Here is a 13,783-nt window from a genome sequence, read left to right as displayed (position 1 = left end):
ATCCCCTTGACCTCCTTTTGTTGTCTAATTGCTCTGGCTAGGACTTCAAGTACTATATTGAATATGTAGGGAGAAAGTGGGTAGTTTTGTCTACTCCCTGAATTTTAGTAGGATTGCTTCCAGCTTCTCTCCATTTATTTTGATGTTGGCTACTGGTTTGCTGTATATTGCTTTTATTATGTTTAGGTATGAGCCTTGAATTCCTGATCTTTCCAAGACTTTTATCATGAAGGGGTGTTGGATTTTGTGGAAATCCAAGGAGATGATTATGTGGTGTTCGTCTTTGAGCTTGTTCATATAGTGGATTATGTTGATATATTAAACCATTCTTGCATTCCTGGAATGAAGTCTACTTGGTCATGTTGGATGACTGATTTGATGTGTTCTTGAATTAGGTTAGCTAGAATTTTATTGAATATTTCTGTGTTGATATTCATAAGGGAAATTGGTCTGAAATTCTCTATCTTTGTTGGGTTTTTATGTGGTTTATGTATCAGAGCAATTGTGACTTCATACAATGAATTGGGTAGATTACCTTCTGTTTCTATTTTGTGGAATAGTTTGAGAAGAGTTGGAATAGGTCTTCTTTGAAGGTCTGATAGAACTCTGCACTAAACCCATCTAGTCCTGGGCTTTTTTTTTTTTTTTTGGTTGGGAGACTATTAATGACTGCTTTTATTACTTTCAGGGATTTAGGACTGTTTAGATCATTAATCTGATCCTGATTTAACTTTGGTACCTGGTATCTGCCTAGAAAATTGTCCATTTCATACAGGTTTTCCATTTTTGTTGAGTATAGCCTTTTGTAGAAGGATCTGATGGTGTTTTGGCTTTCTCCAAGATCTGTTGTTAAGTCTCCCTTTTCATTTCTGAGTTTGTTAATTAGGATGCTGTCCCTGTGCCCCCTAGTGATTCTTGCTAAGGGTTTATCTGTCCTGTTGATTTTCTAAAAGAACCAGCTCCGGGTTTGGTTGGTTCTTTGAATAGTTCTTCTTGTTTTCACTTGGTTGATTTCAGCCCTGAGTTTGATTATTTCCTGAGATCTACTCCTCTTGGGTGAATTTGCTGCCTTTTGTCCTAGAGCTTTTAGGTGAACTGTCTAGCTGCTAGTCTATGCCCTCTCTAGTTTCTTTTTGGAGGCACTCAGTGCTGTGAGTTTTCCTCTTAGGACTGCTTTCGTTGTGTCCCATAAGTTTGGATATGTTGTGTTTTCATTTTCATTAAACTCTAAAAAGTCTTTAATTTCATTTTTTATTTCTTCCTTGACCAAGGTATCATTGAGGAGAGTGTTGTTCAGTTTCCAAGTGAATGTTGGCTTTGTATTATTTATGTTGTTATTGAAGATCAGCCTTATTCCATGGATATCTGATAGGATGCATGGGACAATTTCAATATTTTTGTATACATTGAGGCCTGTTTTATGACCAATTATATGGTCAATTTTGGAGGAGGTACAATGAGAAGAAGGTATATCCTTTTGTTTTGGCTAAAATGTTCTGTAGATATCTGTTAAATCCATTTGTTTCATAACTTCTGTTAGTTTCACAGTGTCTCCGTTTAGTTTCTGTTTCCAGGATCTGTCCATTGATGAGAGTAAGGTGTTGAAGTCTCCCACTATTATTGTGTGAGGTTCAATGTGTGCTTTGAGCTTAACTAAAGTTTCTTCAATGAATATGGCAGCCCTTGCATTTGGAGCATAGATATTCATTATTGAGAGTTCCTCTTGGAAGATTTTATCTTTGATGAGTATGAAGTAATCCTCCTTGTCTTTTTTGATATCTTTGGGTTGAAAGTCAATTTTTTTCGATATTAGAATGGTACTCCAGCTTGTTTCTTCAGACCATTTGCTTGGAAAATTGTTTTCTAGCCTATCAATCTGAGGTAGTGTCTGTATTTTTCCCTGAGATGGGTTTCTTTTAAGCAGCAAAATGTTGGCTCCTGTTTGTGTAACCAGTCTGTTATTCTATGTCTTTTTATTGGGGAATTGAGTCCATTGATATTAAGAGATATTAAGGAAAAGTAATTGTTGCTTCATATTATTTTTGTTGTTAGATTTGGGATTCTGTTCTTGTAAGTATTTTCTTTTAGGTTGTTGAGGATTACTTTCTTGCTTTTTCTAGGGCATAGTTTCCATCCTTGTATTGGTGTTTTTCCATTATTATCCTTTGAAGGACTGGATTCCTGGAAAGATATTGTGTGAATTTGGTTTTGTCATGGAATACTTTGGTTTCTCCATTTATGGTAATTGAGAGTTTTGCTGAGTATAGTAGCCTTGGCTGGCATTTGTGATCTCTTATTGTCTGTTTAACATTTGTCCAGGATCTTCTGGCTTTAATAGTCTCTGGTGAGAAGTCTGATGTAATCCCAGTAGCCTGACTTTATATGTTACTTGACCTTTTTCCCGTACTCCTTTTAATATTCTGTCTTTATTTAGTGCATTTGTTGTTCAGATTATTATGTGTTGGGAGGTATTTCTTTTCTGGTCCAGTCTATTTGGAGTTCTGTAGGCTTCTTGGATGTTCATGGGCATCTCTTTCTTTAGGTATGGGAAGTTTTCTTGTATAATTTTGTTGAAGATGTTTACTGGCCCTTTAAGTGAAAATCTTCCTTTTCATCTACTTGTATCATCCATAGGTTTGGTCTTTTCATTGTGTCCTGGATTTCCTGGATGTTTTGAGTTAGGATCTTTTAGCATTTTGCATTTTCTTTGATTGTTGGCTCCATGTTCCCTATGGAATCTTCTGCACCTGAGATTCTCTCTTCCATCTCTTATATTCTGTTGCTGATGCTTGCATCTATGGTTCTTGATTTCTTTCCTAGGGTTTCTATCCCTAGAGTTCTCCCCCTTTGGGTTTTCTTTATTGTTTCTACTTCCATTTTTAGATTCTGGATGGCTTTGTTCAATTCCATCACCTGTTTTGTAGTGTTTTCCCGTAACCCTCTAAGAGATTTTTTTGTGTTTCCTCTTTAAAGGCCTCTAGCTATTTACCTGTGTTTTTCTGTATTTCCTTCTTAAAGACCTCCATCATCATCATAAGAAGTGACTTTAGATCCATATCTTGCTTTTTGTGTGTTTTGGTGTATCCAGGACTTGCTATGGTGAGAGTTTGTTCCTGATGATGCCAAGTAACCTTGGTTTCTGTTGCTTCTGTTCTTATGCTTGCCTCCTACCATCTGATTATCTCAAGTGCTTGCTGCCCTCAATATATCTGATTGGAGCCTGACCTTCCTATATTCCCTGTTGATTCAGGACTTCTCAGAGTCCAGTTTTCTCTGTGATCCTTTGATTGTTGGCTCCTGTGAACCTGAGATTCTGGGTTTGTCAGAGTTCTTGGCAGTCAACCTCCTCTGAGACCCTGAAGTACTGGTGTGACCCAGTTCCTGTTATCCTGGAATCGTGTTGTCCTAAGATACTGGGTGTGTTACAGTGCCTGGAAATGGTGTCTCCTTTAAGGACCATGGAGCTGTCTTCTCTGTTTGAAACCAAGGTAAACCAGAGATAATCAAAAACAACCTGAGTCTCTGGTGAGGAAGGGTCAGGTGTCCTTGTCCCTGGTGCCCCAGGTCCACCACAATTGGATTGGAACTGATGTTGTATTCTGCTCACCAGTGATCCTAAGATCATGTGGAGAGTCCTCTAGGGACCGTGGAGGTGTCCCCTAACTTTGTACCCAATGTGTCCAGGTGCTGGCGCCTACCAGAAGAGACTTGTGCCCCTGGTCAGGCCGGTCCCTAATGCTGTCTCAGGTCCCACTCAATTGGATTGGAACAGAAGTTGTGTTCCACTCACCACTGATCCTAAGATTGTGTGGAGAGTCCTCTAGGGACAGTGGTGGTGTCTGCCAACTCAGCGCCCAAGGTCTCTTCAATACTTTTAACATGAAGGGGTGTTGTATTTTGTCAAATGCTTTTTCTGAATTTCAGGAGATAATCATGTGATTTTTTTCTTTGAGTTTGTTTATATAGTAGATTATGTTAATAGATTTTTGTATATTAAACCAACCTTGCATCCCTGGGATGCAACCTACTTGATCATGTCGAATGATGGTATTGATTTGTTCTTGGATTCGGTTTGCAAGAATTTTGTTGAGTATTTTTGCATCAATATTCATAAGGATAATTAGTCTGAAGTTCTCTTTCTTTGCTGGATCTTTTTGTGGCTAAGGTATCAGAGTAATTGTGCCTTCATAGAATGAGTTAGGTAGTGTTCCTTCTGTTTCTATTTTATGGAATAGTTTGAGGAATATTGGTATCAGGTCTTCTTTGAAGGTCTGGCACAATTCTGCACTACACCCACCTGGCCCTGTTTTGTTTTTTTGTTTTGTTTTGTTTTGTTTTGTTTTGTTTTGTTTTGTTTTGGCTGGGAGGTTTTTACTGACTTTTTCTATGTCCTTGTTAGATATGGGTCTGTTTAGATAATTTACCTGCTATTGATTTAAATTTGGTATGTGATATCTGTCTAGAAAATCACCCATTTCATCTAGATTTTCCTAAATAGTACTCTTATACTAACAGAATATAACAATAAAATGACTCTTTAACAAGATTCTGTTAAAATCATATGGTGTTTGGCCATTATCAGAGAAATTTTTTCCTGCAGTAGATGTGAACAAATACAGAGATCTATAAGTGGACAATGTGATGAGAGTGAAAGACCTTGAAATATCAGTTCTACATAGGATATCTACATCAAATTCCTCCTCTCAGGACTCATGGAATTATGGGGAAGAATGGTGATGATGGAGCATGCCAAAGAAACAAGTTCTTCTTGACACAAGAGGACTTATGCACACGTGAATTCACAGAGATGATGGCAGCATGCACAGGGACTGCACAGGTTTGAGACAGATGAAGTTCCAGTGCTGAGAGAAGTGGACACAAACCCTAATCCATAACCCAGAAGCCATATTCAAGAAGTAAATACTGTCAAAGGAACAGTTTTCTCCAAAGGAATCTCACTTGCTGTATAAACCACATTTCAATGCAGGCCCCATATCTAGCAATAGATGGCCAACATAGAATAAACTTGATATTTTTCAAATTTCTTTCTTTCTTTCTTTCTTTCTTTCTTTCTTTCTTTCTTTCTTTCTTTCTTTCTTTCTTTCTTTTGTTATACAGTGCTGGTCTGTGTATTTTTTATTTTTAACCTCACAAATCTTTTGCTTATTTATTATTATATATGATTTATATTTATGAGTTTTCTGTGTGTACACAAGTGTCTGCATCAGTGTCTGTATGTGTTTCTTTGGCTCATATTTTTTCAGTTTGATTTTATCATTTTCTATTTTAAAATGTTTTATCTTATTTTATAATTATGTTAGGAATGTTTCTAATGCTTTGAATTGGTCTGGCCTCAAATATCAGGAATCTGCTTGTCCAAACACTGAAAGTCCTTGTACACAATTGTTTTTTTGATTGATCAAGAAAGAGCTAAGGGCCAATGGCTGGGCAGACTGACTGAGGCAGGACTTTTGGATTTGGGCAGGATAGGAACTGGGAGGAGAAAAGGAATCACCATGATTGGAAGGGAGATAGATCAAATTTAGAGATACAGAATGAAAATTGTTCCAAATGTATGTGAGAAGGAATACAGCCCCCCAAAGGGCTGCCCAGAAGCGTCTTGCACAGTAAAAACTAGGGAGCCACCCAGAAGGAGCCAGAGCAACAAAGATAACATATGGAGTTAGCGGGTGTTAAGCCAATATTACAGGAGGGCTAGTTGTGAGGAGAATTAGAACTGTCCAGCGTTTGAGCTAGCCAAGGCATTTTAAAATTACCTGGTGTGTGTGTGTGTGTGTGTGTGTGTGTGTGTGTGTGTGTGTGATGTGTGTGTTCCATTCACTAATACAGATATCTCCTGCTCAGGTGCATGCATCCTACCCACTGGGAGCCAAAGTAGTGTAATTAGTCATTTATCACTACAATTACCTAAATTATTATTATTAATTATTATTATTATTAAATTATTTAGATGCCCACTTGTATTATAATGAGAAAAAGAAAGAAAGGGTGTGGATTTGTGGGCAGGACAATGGAGAGAATATATGTAAAAAAAAGCCTAAAAATAAAAACTAACATTAAAAAAGGATATAAAATTTTGTAAGGACATTACACAATGTTTTAATTATATTTTATATATAATAAGAATAAGATAAAAGAAATTATAAAATGTTTGAATTGGCATAGCATATAAATATTCATTTCATATTTCTTTTGATTTTTCAGAAGTTTTAAAGAGGAAACAATTTTCTTATATGAGATTTGAAAGCTAAAGTAATTTTCTCAAGTGCTAATTCTTTATAAAAGATCATGTTCTCTAGGTTCTAACTAATTAAACTTTCTTCAATATCTCCACATGCTGAGGTAGTTTACTTTCTCTCTGTAAGCAAATATTTTCATGTAGGACAAAGGTTGTACTTTTTTACATAGTTTATGTAGAAATTGCCTATGAAAATCCATTGCATAGAATTCATAAAAGTCACTTCAGTCCACAAATTTGTCCTTGCAGCTAAAAGAACATCCATTTTGTCTAATGTTCATGTAATTGCCTACAGTGAAGGATGCCATTAATTTTGTGGCAGTGAGAAAATGTGTTGTGAAAAACAGTAATAATCCCCACTGGAAGGTAACCCTTGGATTATTTTCTCCAAAGCCTCAAGTGGTCACTTAACTAAATGTATGCACTTTTCCATTTTGACCAAACAAAAAGGCACCTATAAATACCATTAACTGAAAGAAATTAAACCCACATTTAAAAAATGAAGAATACACTTTGCCTCTCTGATATGTGTTATAACAGGTGAGATATTCTTGACAAAATGTGCTTTCAGTGTGTCCAGTTACATAGTGTATTTAACTATTACATTGCACCTCAGAGAGGATTTTAAAAAGAATAAAATATATGCAGAAGCAGGAAGCTGATGTGAAGATGTTCATGTCTGTATTTTCGCATTCTTTGGATAGTCTGTGAGACTTTGCACAATGTTCTGAAGTATTATTGGGGAAAGTAGGAAAAACTATGACTACCTTTTAAAAATCCATCGTGAAACTTTTTTCTGTCATTCAAATAAAAAGCAAATAAGCATGTAAGCATTTGAGTCAAAAACAAGAAGGAAATGTGAGAGAGAGGGAGGGAGGGAGGGAGGGAGGGAGGGAGAGAGAGAGAGAGAGAGAGAGAGAGGAATCATTGGAATGTAGAAAAGTTAAATGCCAAGTCTGGTATAGGTTCCATAGAAATAGAGTGAATTTCCTTTTAAAAATATTGTTATCATTTTTAAAAACTTTGTCATCCAAATATGGTGGCAGAAGCTACAGCAAACAATTTCCTCTGTTTTGCAATTCATTCTAATTATTTTATTCACTTTGTATTTTCTAGTTGTTATTATCATGTTTCAATGATTTAACTATGAACTTTTATGATGAAGTAATCAATATCTCCTGATGTGTATAAGGGGAATGTTTCTGAAGGTCATGAATTGCTTGCTTGAGTTTCCAGAATATATTCTATATAACATTTGTGCACAGAAAATGAGAATATAGAAAATTTGAGTGTTAGAATATAGAAAAGATGAAGTGAATATATTTAATCAGATACTAAAATTAATGTATAAAATTTTTCACTCAACTGTATCTCTACATCTCATTCTAAAAGTGGCATATATAAATAAAAGAACTGAAGACATTCTGAATGTTATGGAAATTTATAGACAATAAACTTTTACCTTATGGAAATATAAAATGTGTGGCAAGAAATATTCTGTAGTCACATCAAGAAAAAGAGATTGATACTCTCCTCCTGGAAAGGATTTTAAAGGAGCTGACTTTTGCAAATGATATACTAAAATAAATAAAACTTTTGAAGCTTAATGATTATTGAATAGTCTGGTCCAGGCTATATGTTGGGTATGGTATAAGTACAATTATATGAAATGTTCATGACTGTTTTTTGAAGGACACCAGATTTCCACTTTTCTTTTTTCAATTTAAGTCACGATGGAATACTACTAGGAAGAGAAGGCGTATCATCATTGCATGAAAGTGACTATTAATTTTGAGCCAGGGAGAGGGTGAATTGACAAGATAAAATATTAACTCAGATCTCAGATGGCTACTAAGTTTTTACATATACAGCAAATCAGTAACATCATGTTTGAAATACTGGAAAATGTTGCATAATTAGAAGATACAAGAATAATTGATTGAAGAGAAAAAGATGCCAAAGGAATGTCAAATTAAGAGGTGGGGAGGAAAAAAAGACAAAATACCATAAGCAGGGCAAACATGAAGAAGCAAGAAACGCACAGAGAAGAGCTACTGCAGGGGAGTCAAGCAGCTGGAAACTCAGTGGACATCTAGTTGCAGGGCAGTTCCATAATGAAAGAAGCTAACAGGAAGCATTTGGAAAGGAAGTCAGAAGCTGTTTCACTGGCAGTTCTCACAAAGTCATTGTAGTCATTAGGTCTTTGATGGCAGTTGATGATGTAGCTTCTCTGATTATGGCTGGGTATCAAAGATTCAAGAAACCTGAAAAAATAATTGGGTAGGAAACATATATGCATCAAAGCAATTGCTTTTAGAAGTGGGGTCTAGAAAGTTGTATTTGAAGTATTTAAGGAAGGGTTACTTTGAAACTTTATAATTTTAATTAATTTTTACTGATATTTCCTATTAGTCACACTGAAGAGTTTCTTGGTAGATCTAAAAATAAACTTTTATTAGATTTTAATTAGATACTAAAATTAATGTACGAAAATTTTCATTCAACTATATCTCTATATCTCATCCTAAAGGTGGCGAATATAAATAAAAGATAATGATAGTTTAGCTTTTTGATTCTTGTCTTATATCCCTTTTATGTCCAAATGAACTTGTAGGGCAATGTATGAAGATAGTTTACTTGCAACCACTAGAAAGTACATGTGACAAATATCTTCTTCATAGTAAAGGATACTTGTAAATTATGTTCTGTCATGGTGTCATTCTCTGTAACAGAGAATCACTCAATCCCAAATGTTTGTAGTGTCAAAACTATGAGACAAGAAAGAGGACTCTTAGCTGGTTGAAATATTACCCTGATTCTAGTATATATGTCTGTATATATATATATATATGAATACAGAAGGTTTAGAATCCAATACTGTTCATTCTCTGTGTAATTGTGATATATATATCACACACACACACATACACAGAGATACACACACACACACACACACACACACAAAATCAATCATATGGAGGATGCACAAAGAAATGAGTTTGATCTTAAGAACCTACATTTTTAAAAAAAATGTCAGAATGGTGTTCCACAATTTTAATTCCAGTGATAGGGAGAAAGAAATAGGTGGATCCCTGAGACTTAATGGTCAGCCAGTATAGCCTACTTGGTGAGTTAAAGGGAAATAAGAAACCATCCCATCCACACATACAGGTACATACACACACACACACACACACACACAACAAAGCTGACACTCATAGAAATCACTAGTCACTGACAAGGTTAGCATATTAATCTTTAAACTAATTTTTATAGGTAAATAAAATGTAAATGCAGGTGCTATTCATGAACAATCAAATAGAAACACATTTTGGATAAGCTAAATAATAATGACACTTATTAAATGTTTGTGGTTAGTAATTGACAGATATATTAAGAACTATAGGTTAAGACAATTTGTACTGAACAGGTTTTTCTTAGTAGGAATTATGTAGAGTGTATAAAACTCTTGGTTCAACAGTTGAACATTTTTATTATATGCTTTATTAAAGAAATTTTAATTTATTAAGAAGGGCATTAAAATACAACTAATCTTATAATAAAGTGCCAAACATCATCACATGTAAACTATACTGCTTTCTGTAAAGTAGGTATGCACACTTTTAAATATGAAGAGTTAAAAAAGAGAATAGCCTAAACTAACCAGTGTTAATTTATATAACTACCTACAAAGTTCTGTATACCTCTTAGAGAGTTAAATCAAATGCTATACTTACGACTTTAGTAAAATTAATGATAGAAAGTGACTATATATCTGTGTCTTACTTTTTACTCATTCTAGAAAATTTCTTTGAAGAATTAAGCTGTAAATCTTTTTCAGTCTTCTAGTTTTTCAGTCCTGTAGTTCTCCTATCTTTTTAAAACAGGTCAGCATTTGAATGAACTATTTCCTTGTAAGTAACTGATAAATCTGTTTATAAACATAAAAGTTTTTACCAATGTTGATGAAAGTTTTTATTAGTTAACTAAGAATTTTGTAGAAAGTATTTTGATCATATATGTCCCTACCCCAAGTCCTTCCAGATCCCCTTCTCCCTTCCCTACTTTGTGTCCTTTTCTTTAAAGTGCATCAAGTCCAATTTATTCTATCCATATAGTTTTTAATATGTGCCTCTTTACTGGAGCATGGTCCACTTACTGGAAGCTACATTGTTAAAGGAAAGTAACTTCATTCTCTTCTCACAGCTATTCATTATTAATAGTGCCTCTACTAGATCTGGGACTTTGTGCCTATTCTCCTATTTCTTGATCAAGTAATCAAGCATTACTTAGACAGTCTCATAAGCTCCTTCTGTCTGTTCAGTTTTGTTGGCATGGTTGTTCAAATGTTTGGTATTTACATTTTGTATTTAGTAAATATGACTTATTCAAGATGTCTCAGAGTCCTTTGCATTAAAATATTATTTCATAGTTCTAATCTCCTTTTTGTTTCCTCTTCTTTAAGGTTGTTTTAGTGCAAATCTGTGGCCTGAATCCATGGATAACACCAATTATTCAGTGGTGTCTGAGTTTGTGTTACTTGGACTCTCTAGTTCTCGGGAACTTCAGATTTTCTACTTTGTTTTCTTCTCTATGCTTTATATTGTCATCATATTAGGAAACCTTCTCATCATCATAGCTGTGACTTCTGACAGCAGCCTGCACTCACCAATGTATTTCCTGCTGGGAAACCTTTCCTTTTTTGACATTTGTCAGGCTTCTTTTGCTACACCTAAAATGATTGTAGACTTTTTGAGTGAACACAAGACTATATCATTCAGTGGCTGCATAGCCCAGATTTTTTTCATTCACCTCTTTACAGGAGGAGAGATGGTAATCCTAGTTTCCATGGCCTATGATAGATATGTGGCCATATGCAAACCTCTACATTATATGACCATCATGAACCAAACTACATGTACTGCCTTGGTAGTAATCTCCTGGGCTGTGGGCTTGGTACACACATTGAGCCAGTTATCATTTACTGTAAAACTGGCATTTTGTGGACCCAATGAAGTAGACAGCTTTTTTTGTGATCTTCCTCGAGTGGTCAAACTCGCCTGCATTGACTCATACATTACTGAAATACTTATTGTGGTAAACAGTGGAATTCTTTCCTTAAGCACTTTCTCTCTCTTAGTGAGCTCCTATGTCATAATTCTTGTCACAGTTTGGTTCAAGTCCTCTGCTGCCATGGCCAAGGCATTTTCTACACTGGCTGCTCACATCATGGTAGTAGTATTATTCTTTGGTCCTTGCATCTTCATTTATGTGTGGCCATTTACTACCTATCCCGTGGATAAAATTCTTGCTATATTTTATACAGTTTTCACTCCCATCCTTAATCCCATTATTTACACACTAAGAAATAGAGACATGAAAGCTGTCATGGGAAAAATTGCTGCTCATTATCTCAGACCTCCCAAAGTAGCTGAAATGTCATTTGTAGCCAGAATTTCTCTTTATTGAAGTAAAACTCAAATTATTCAAACCAATTGTCTATTTACAAATATTTTCATAAAGTAGAGTAAATCAAAATGATAATATAGAAAAGATTGATGGATATTAACAAGTATTTTTATAGTTATTACATAAGCAAAAATTTAGTATCCGTCTCCCAAAGAAAAAGGTACTATGTGTTTGATTATTAATGGAAGAAATAAAACAAGAAAAAATTCAGAGTGGAATGTATGCACTAATTGCTTTGGCAAATGTAAGCATGATCTAAAAACCAAAACCAAAACCAAACAAAACACCCACAAATCTGGATCCAATTTTTTACTGGAGATAAATTTAAAACTTTTACCTTACTATTTTTCTTAGAGAAGTGTCTACAAACTGCATGCAATGACTTTAAGACCTTGTGGCTTCATTTTCTTAAGTTCAGTGGATAACCAATCTACTGATTTATGATAAAAGTGCATGAGCATAAGTAGGATTCTTAGGTTAAGAGAATGATCCAGGAGTATCAATTAAACATAAACAAAATAATTTTTCTATAATCATATCTTAGCATATGGGTTGTTCCATAATCAAAATCATGTATTTCAATTTTTCTTTTTTTTTTGAATTTTTAAAAAATTTGTATTTATGTAAATGGATCTCTTTAATCAGAGTGATTCTGTTTGCATTTTAAATTATTAGCAGTAAAAAAGTCCACAGGAATCTAAATAACTATTTCTACATCAGCTTTTAAATTCATTATATAAATAGCTTTCAACTCTACATTTGTACCAAATACAAGTTTCTCAGTGGATTTAAAAAGAAAAGATCAAAAGCTAATGTTAAGCATGTACCCATTTAGTGATTTGTACCTCTAATAAGATTTCTTCCTGGGGCTTCAGAAATAATTATAGGATTTATTAATGTTGATTGGAGTTGATTGTAAATTTAGTTTTCCAAATATTTTAATCATAAATGACAGAGACTACCATAAGCATTAGTCTTTATGCATAGAATAAAACTGACAATGAGCTTACTCTCTTCTTTGATACTTTTTTATACTTGAAACTTCAGTTAATAGTTTCAATACCAATAAGTACTAAAGGAAGGAGTTAGAACTTTTGTTAGCATTAGAAAAGAAGAAAAACTTGAATTAGAGAACTCTAAGTTTCTTCTACTTTTATGAATTGTTTTTACGTATTCTTTTATAACTTGTAAACAAGCTCTACTTGCAACTTATTACATATTTGCAGAAATCAATATGTGTGTGTGTGTGTGAGAAAGTGTAGTATTACATGGTACGTTGAGTATTTACCTGTATTTCTAGTAATTTCTTCTGAGCAATGTCTAGAAAGTCACAAAGATTTCATGTAATTCAAGAACACTTTTTTATTCCCAACTTTTCATAGAACTTTTAAGAAACATACTTAACTTTTCTGTACTGTTCACACCAAAGTCAACCTACATAATTTCTTCCCCTATATGTTCACATTGACACCCCCTCTCAAGCATTCTGAAACTCCCCCTTGGACAGGACATCATCTACCTGAGATTGTTCCTTCCTTGTGTCTCTCTTGCAGCCTTAGATAATCTTTACATTTTTCTTTTATGTATTTTAACAGTTAATATCGACTATGGTTTTTTACTTCATATTAAGTAGTCTTTGATTAAAAATTGTGTCTTCTCTCTTTTGACTAGAGTCTGAGAGAGATACCATAGAGCATTCTGGGAAAGATCTTGAAAAACCAGTAGCATCTAAATGCATCTCAGAAAATGTGATACATATAATAAACAAATTTAGGGGTTGGTTACACAAAGCTGGACATTTATCTATTTACAAATACAGAGAAGTCATCAATGGAATAGTTAAAAAAATTTTTTTAAAAATCTAGCATTTGTGATATATGTTCAGTCATTTCATAAAATAATGCTTAAAATTTATCTGATCCATGTCAGCATTGCTTTTTCCATGATTAATCTATTAAATTTTACTTTCTGTATGTTTACTAACATAATAAATAGTTATGTAACTTTTGTGAACATCTGTGATCTTTTAAATGAGTTTTTAAATCCTGTTAGGTA

The 13,783-nt window shown here is 34.2% G+C and overlaps 1 protein-coding gene across 1 annotated transcript; it reads left to right on the top strand.

The window, feature by feature from the left end:
• Positions 1-10,747: 10,747 nt before the first annotated feature.
• On the top strand, positions 10,748-11,728 carry LOC110309550 (olfactory receptor 4K5). The gene has a single exon (XM_021182288.1). It carries the CDS (start codon positions 10,757-10,759, stop codon positions 11,726-11,728), a length of 972 nt encoding a protein of 323 aa, XP_021037947.1. The 5' UTR covers positions 10,748-10,756.
• The last annotated feature ends 2,055 nt before the right edge of the window (positions 11,729-13,783 follow it).

Source organism: Mus caroli, chromosome 14 (genome assembly GCF_900094665.2).
Source record: "Mus caroli chromosome 14, CAROLI_EIJ_v1.1, whole genome shotgun sequence".
In the NCBI taxonomy this organism is placed as follows: Eukaryota; Metazoa; Chordata; class Mammalia; order Rodentia; family Muridae; genus Mus; species Mus caroli.
Note: the sequence above shows the minus strand (reverse complement) of the source record. Positions and strands in the feature narration are given on the sequence as shown.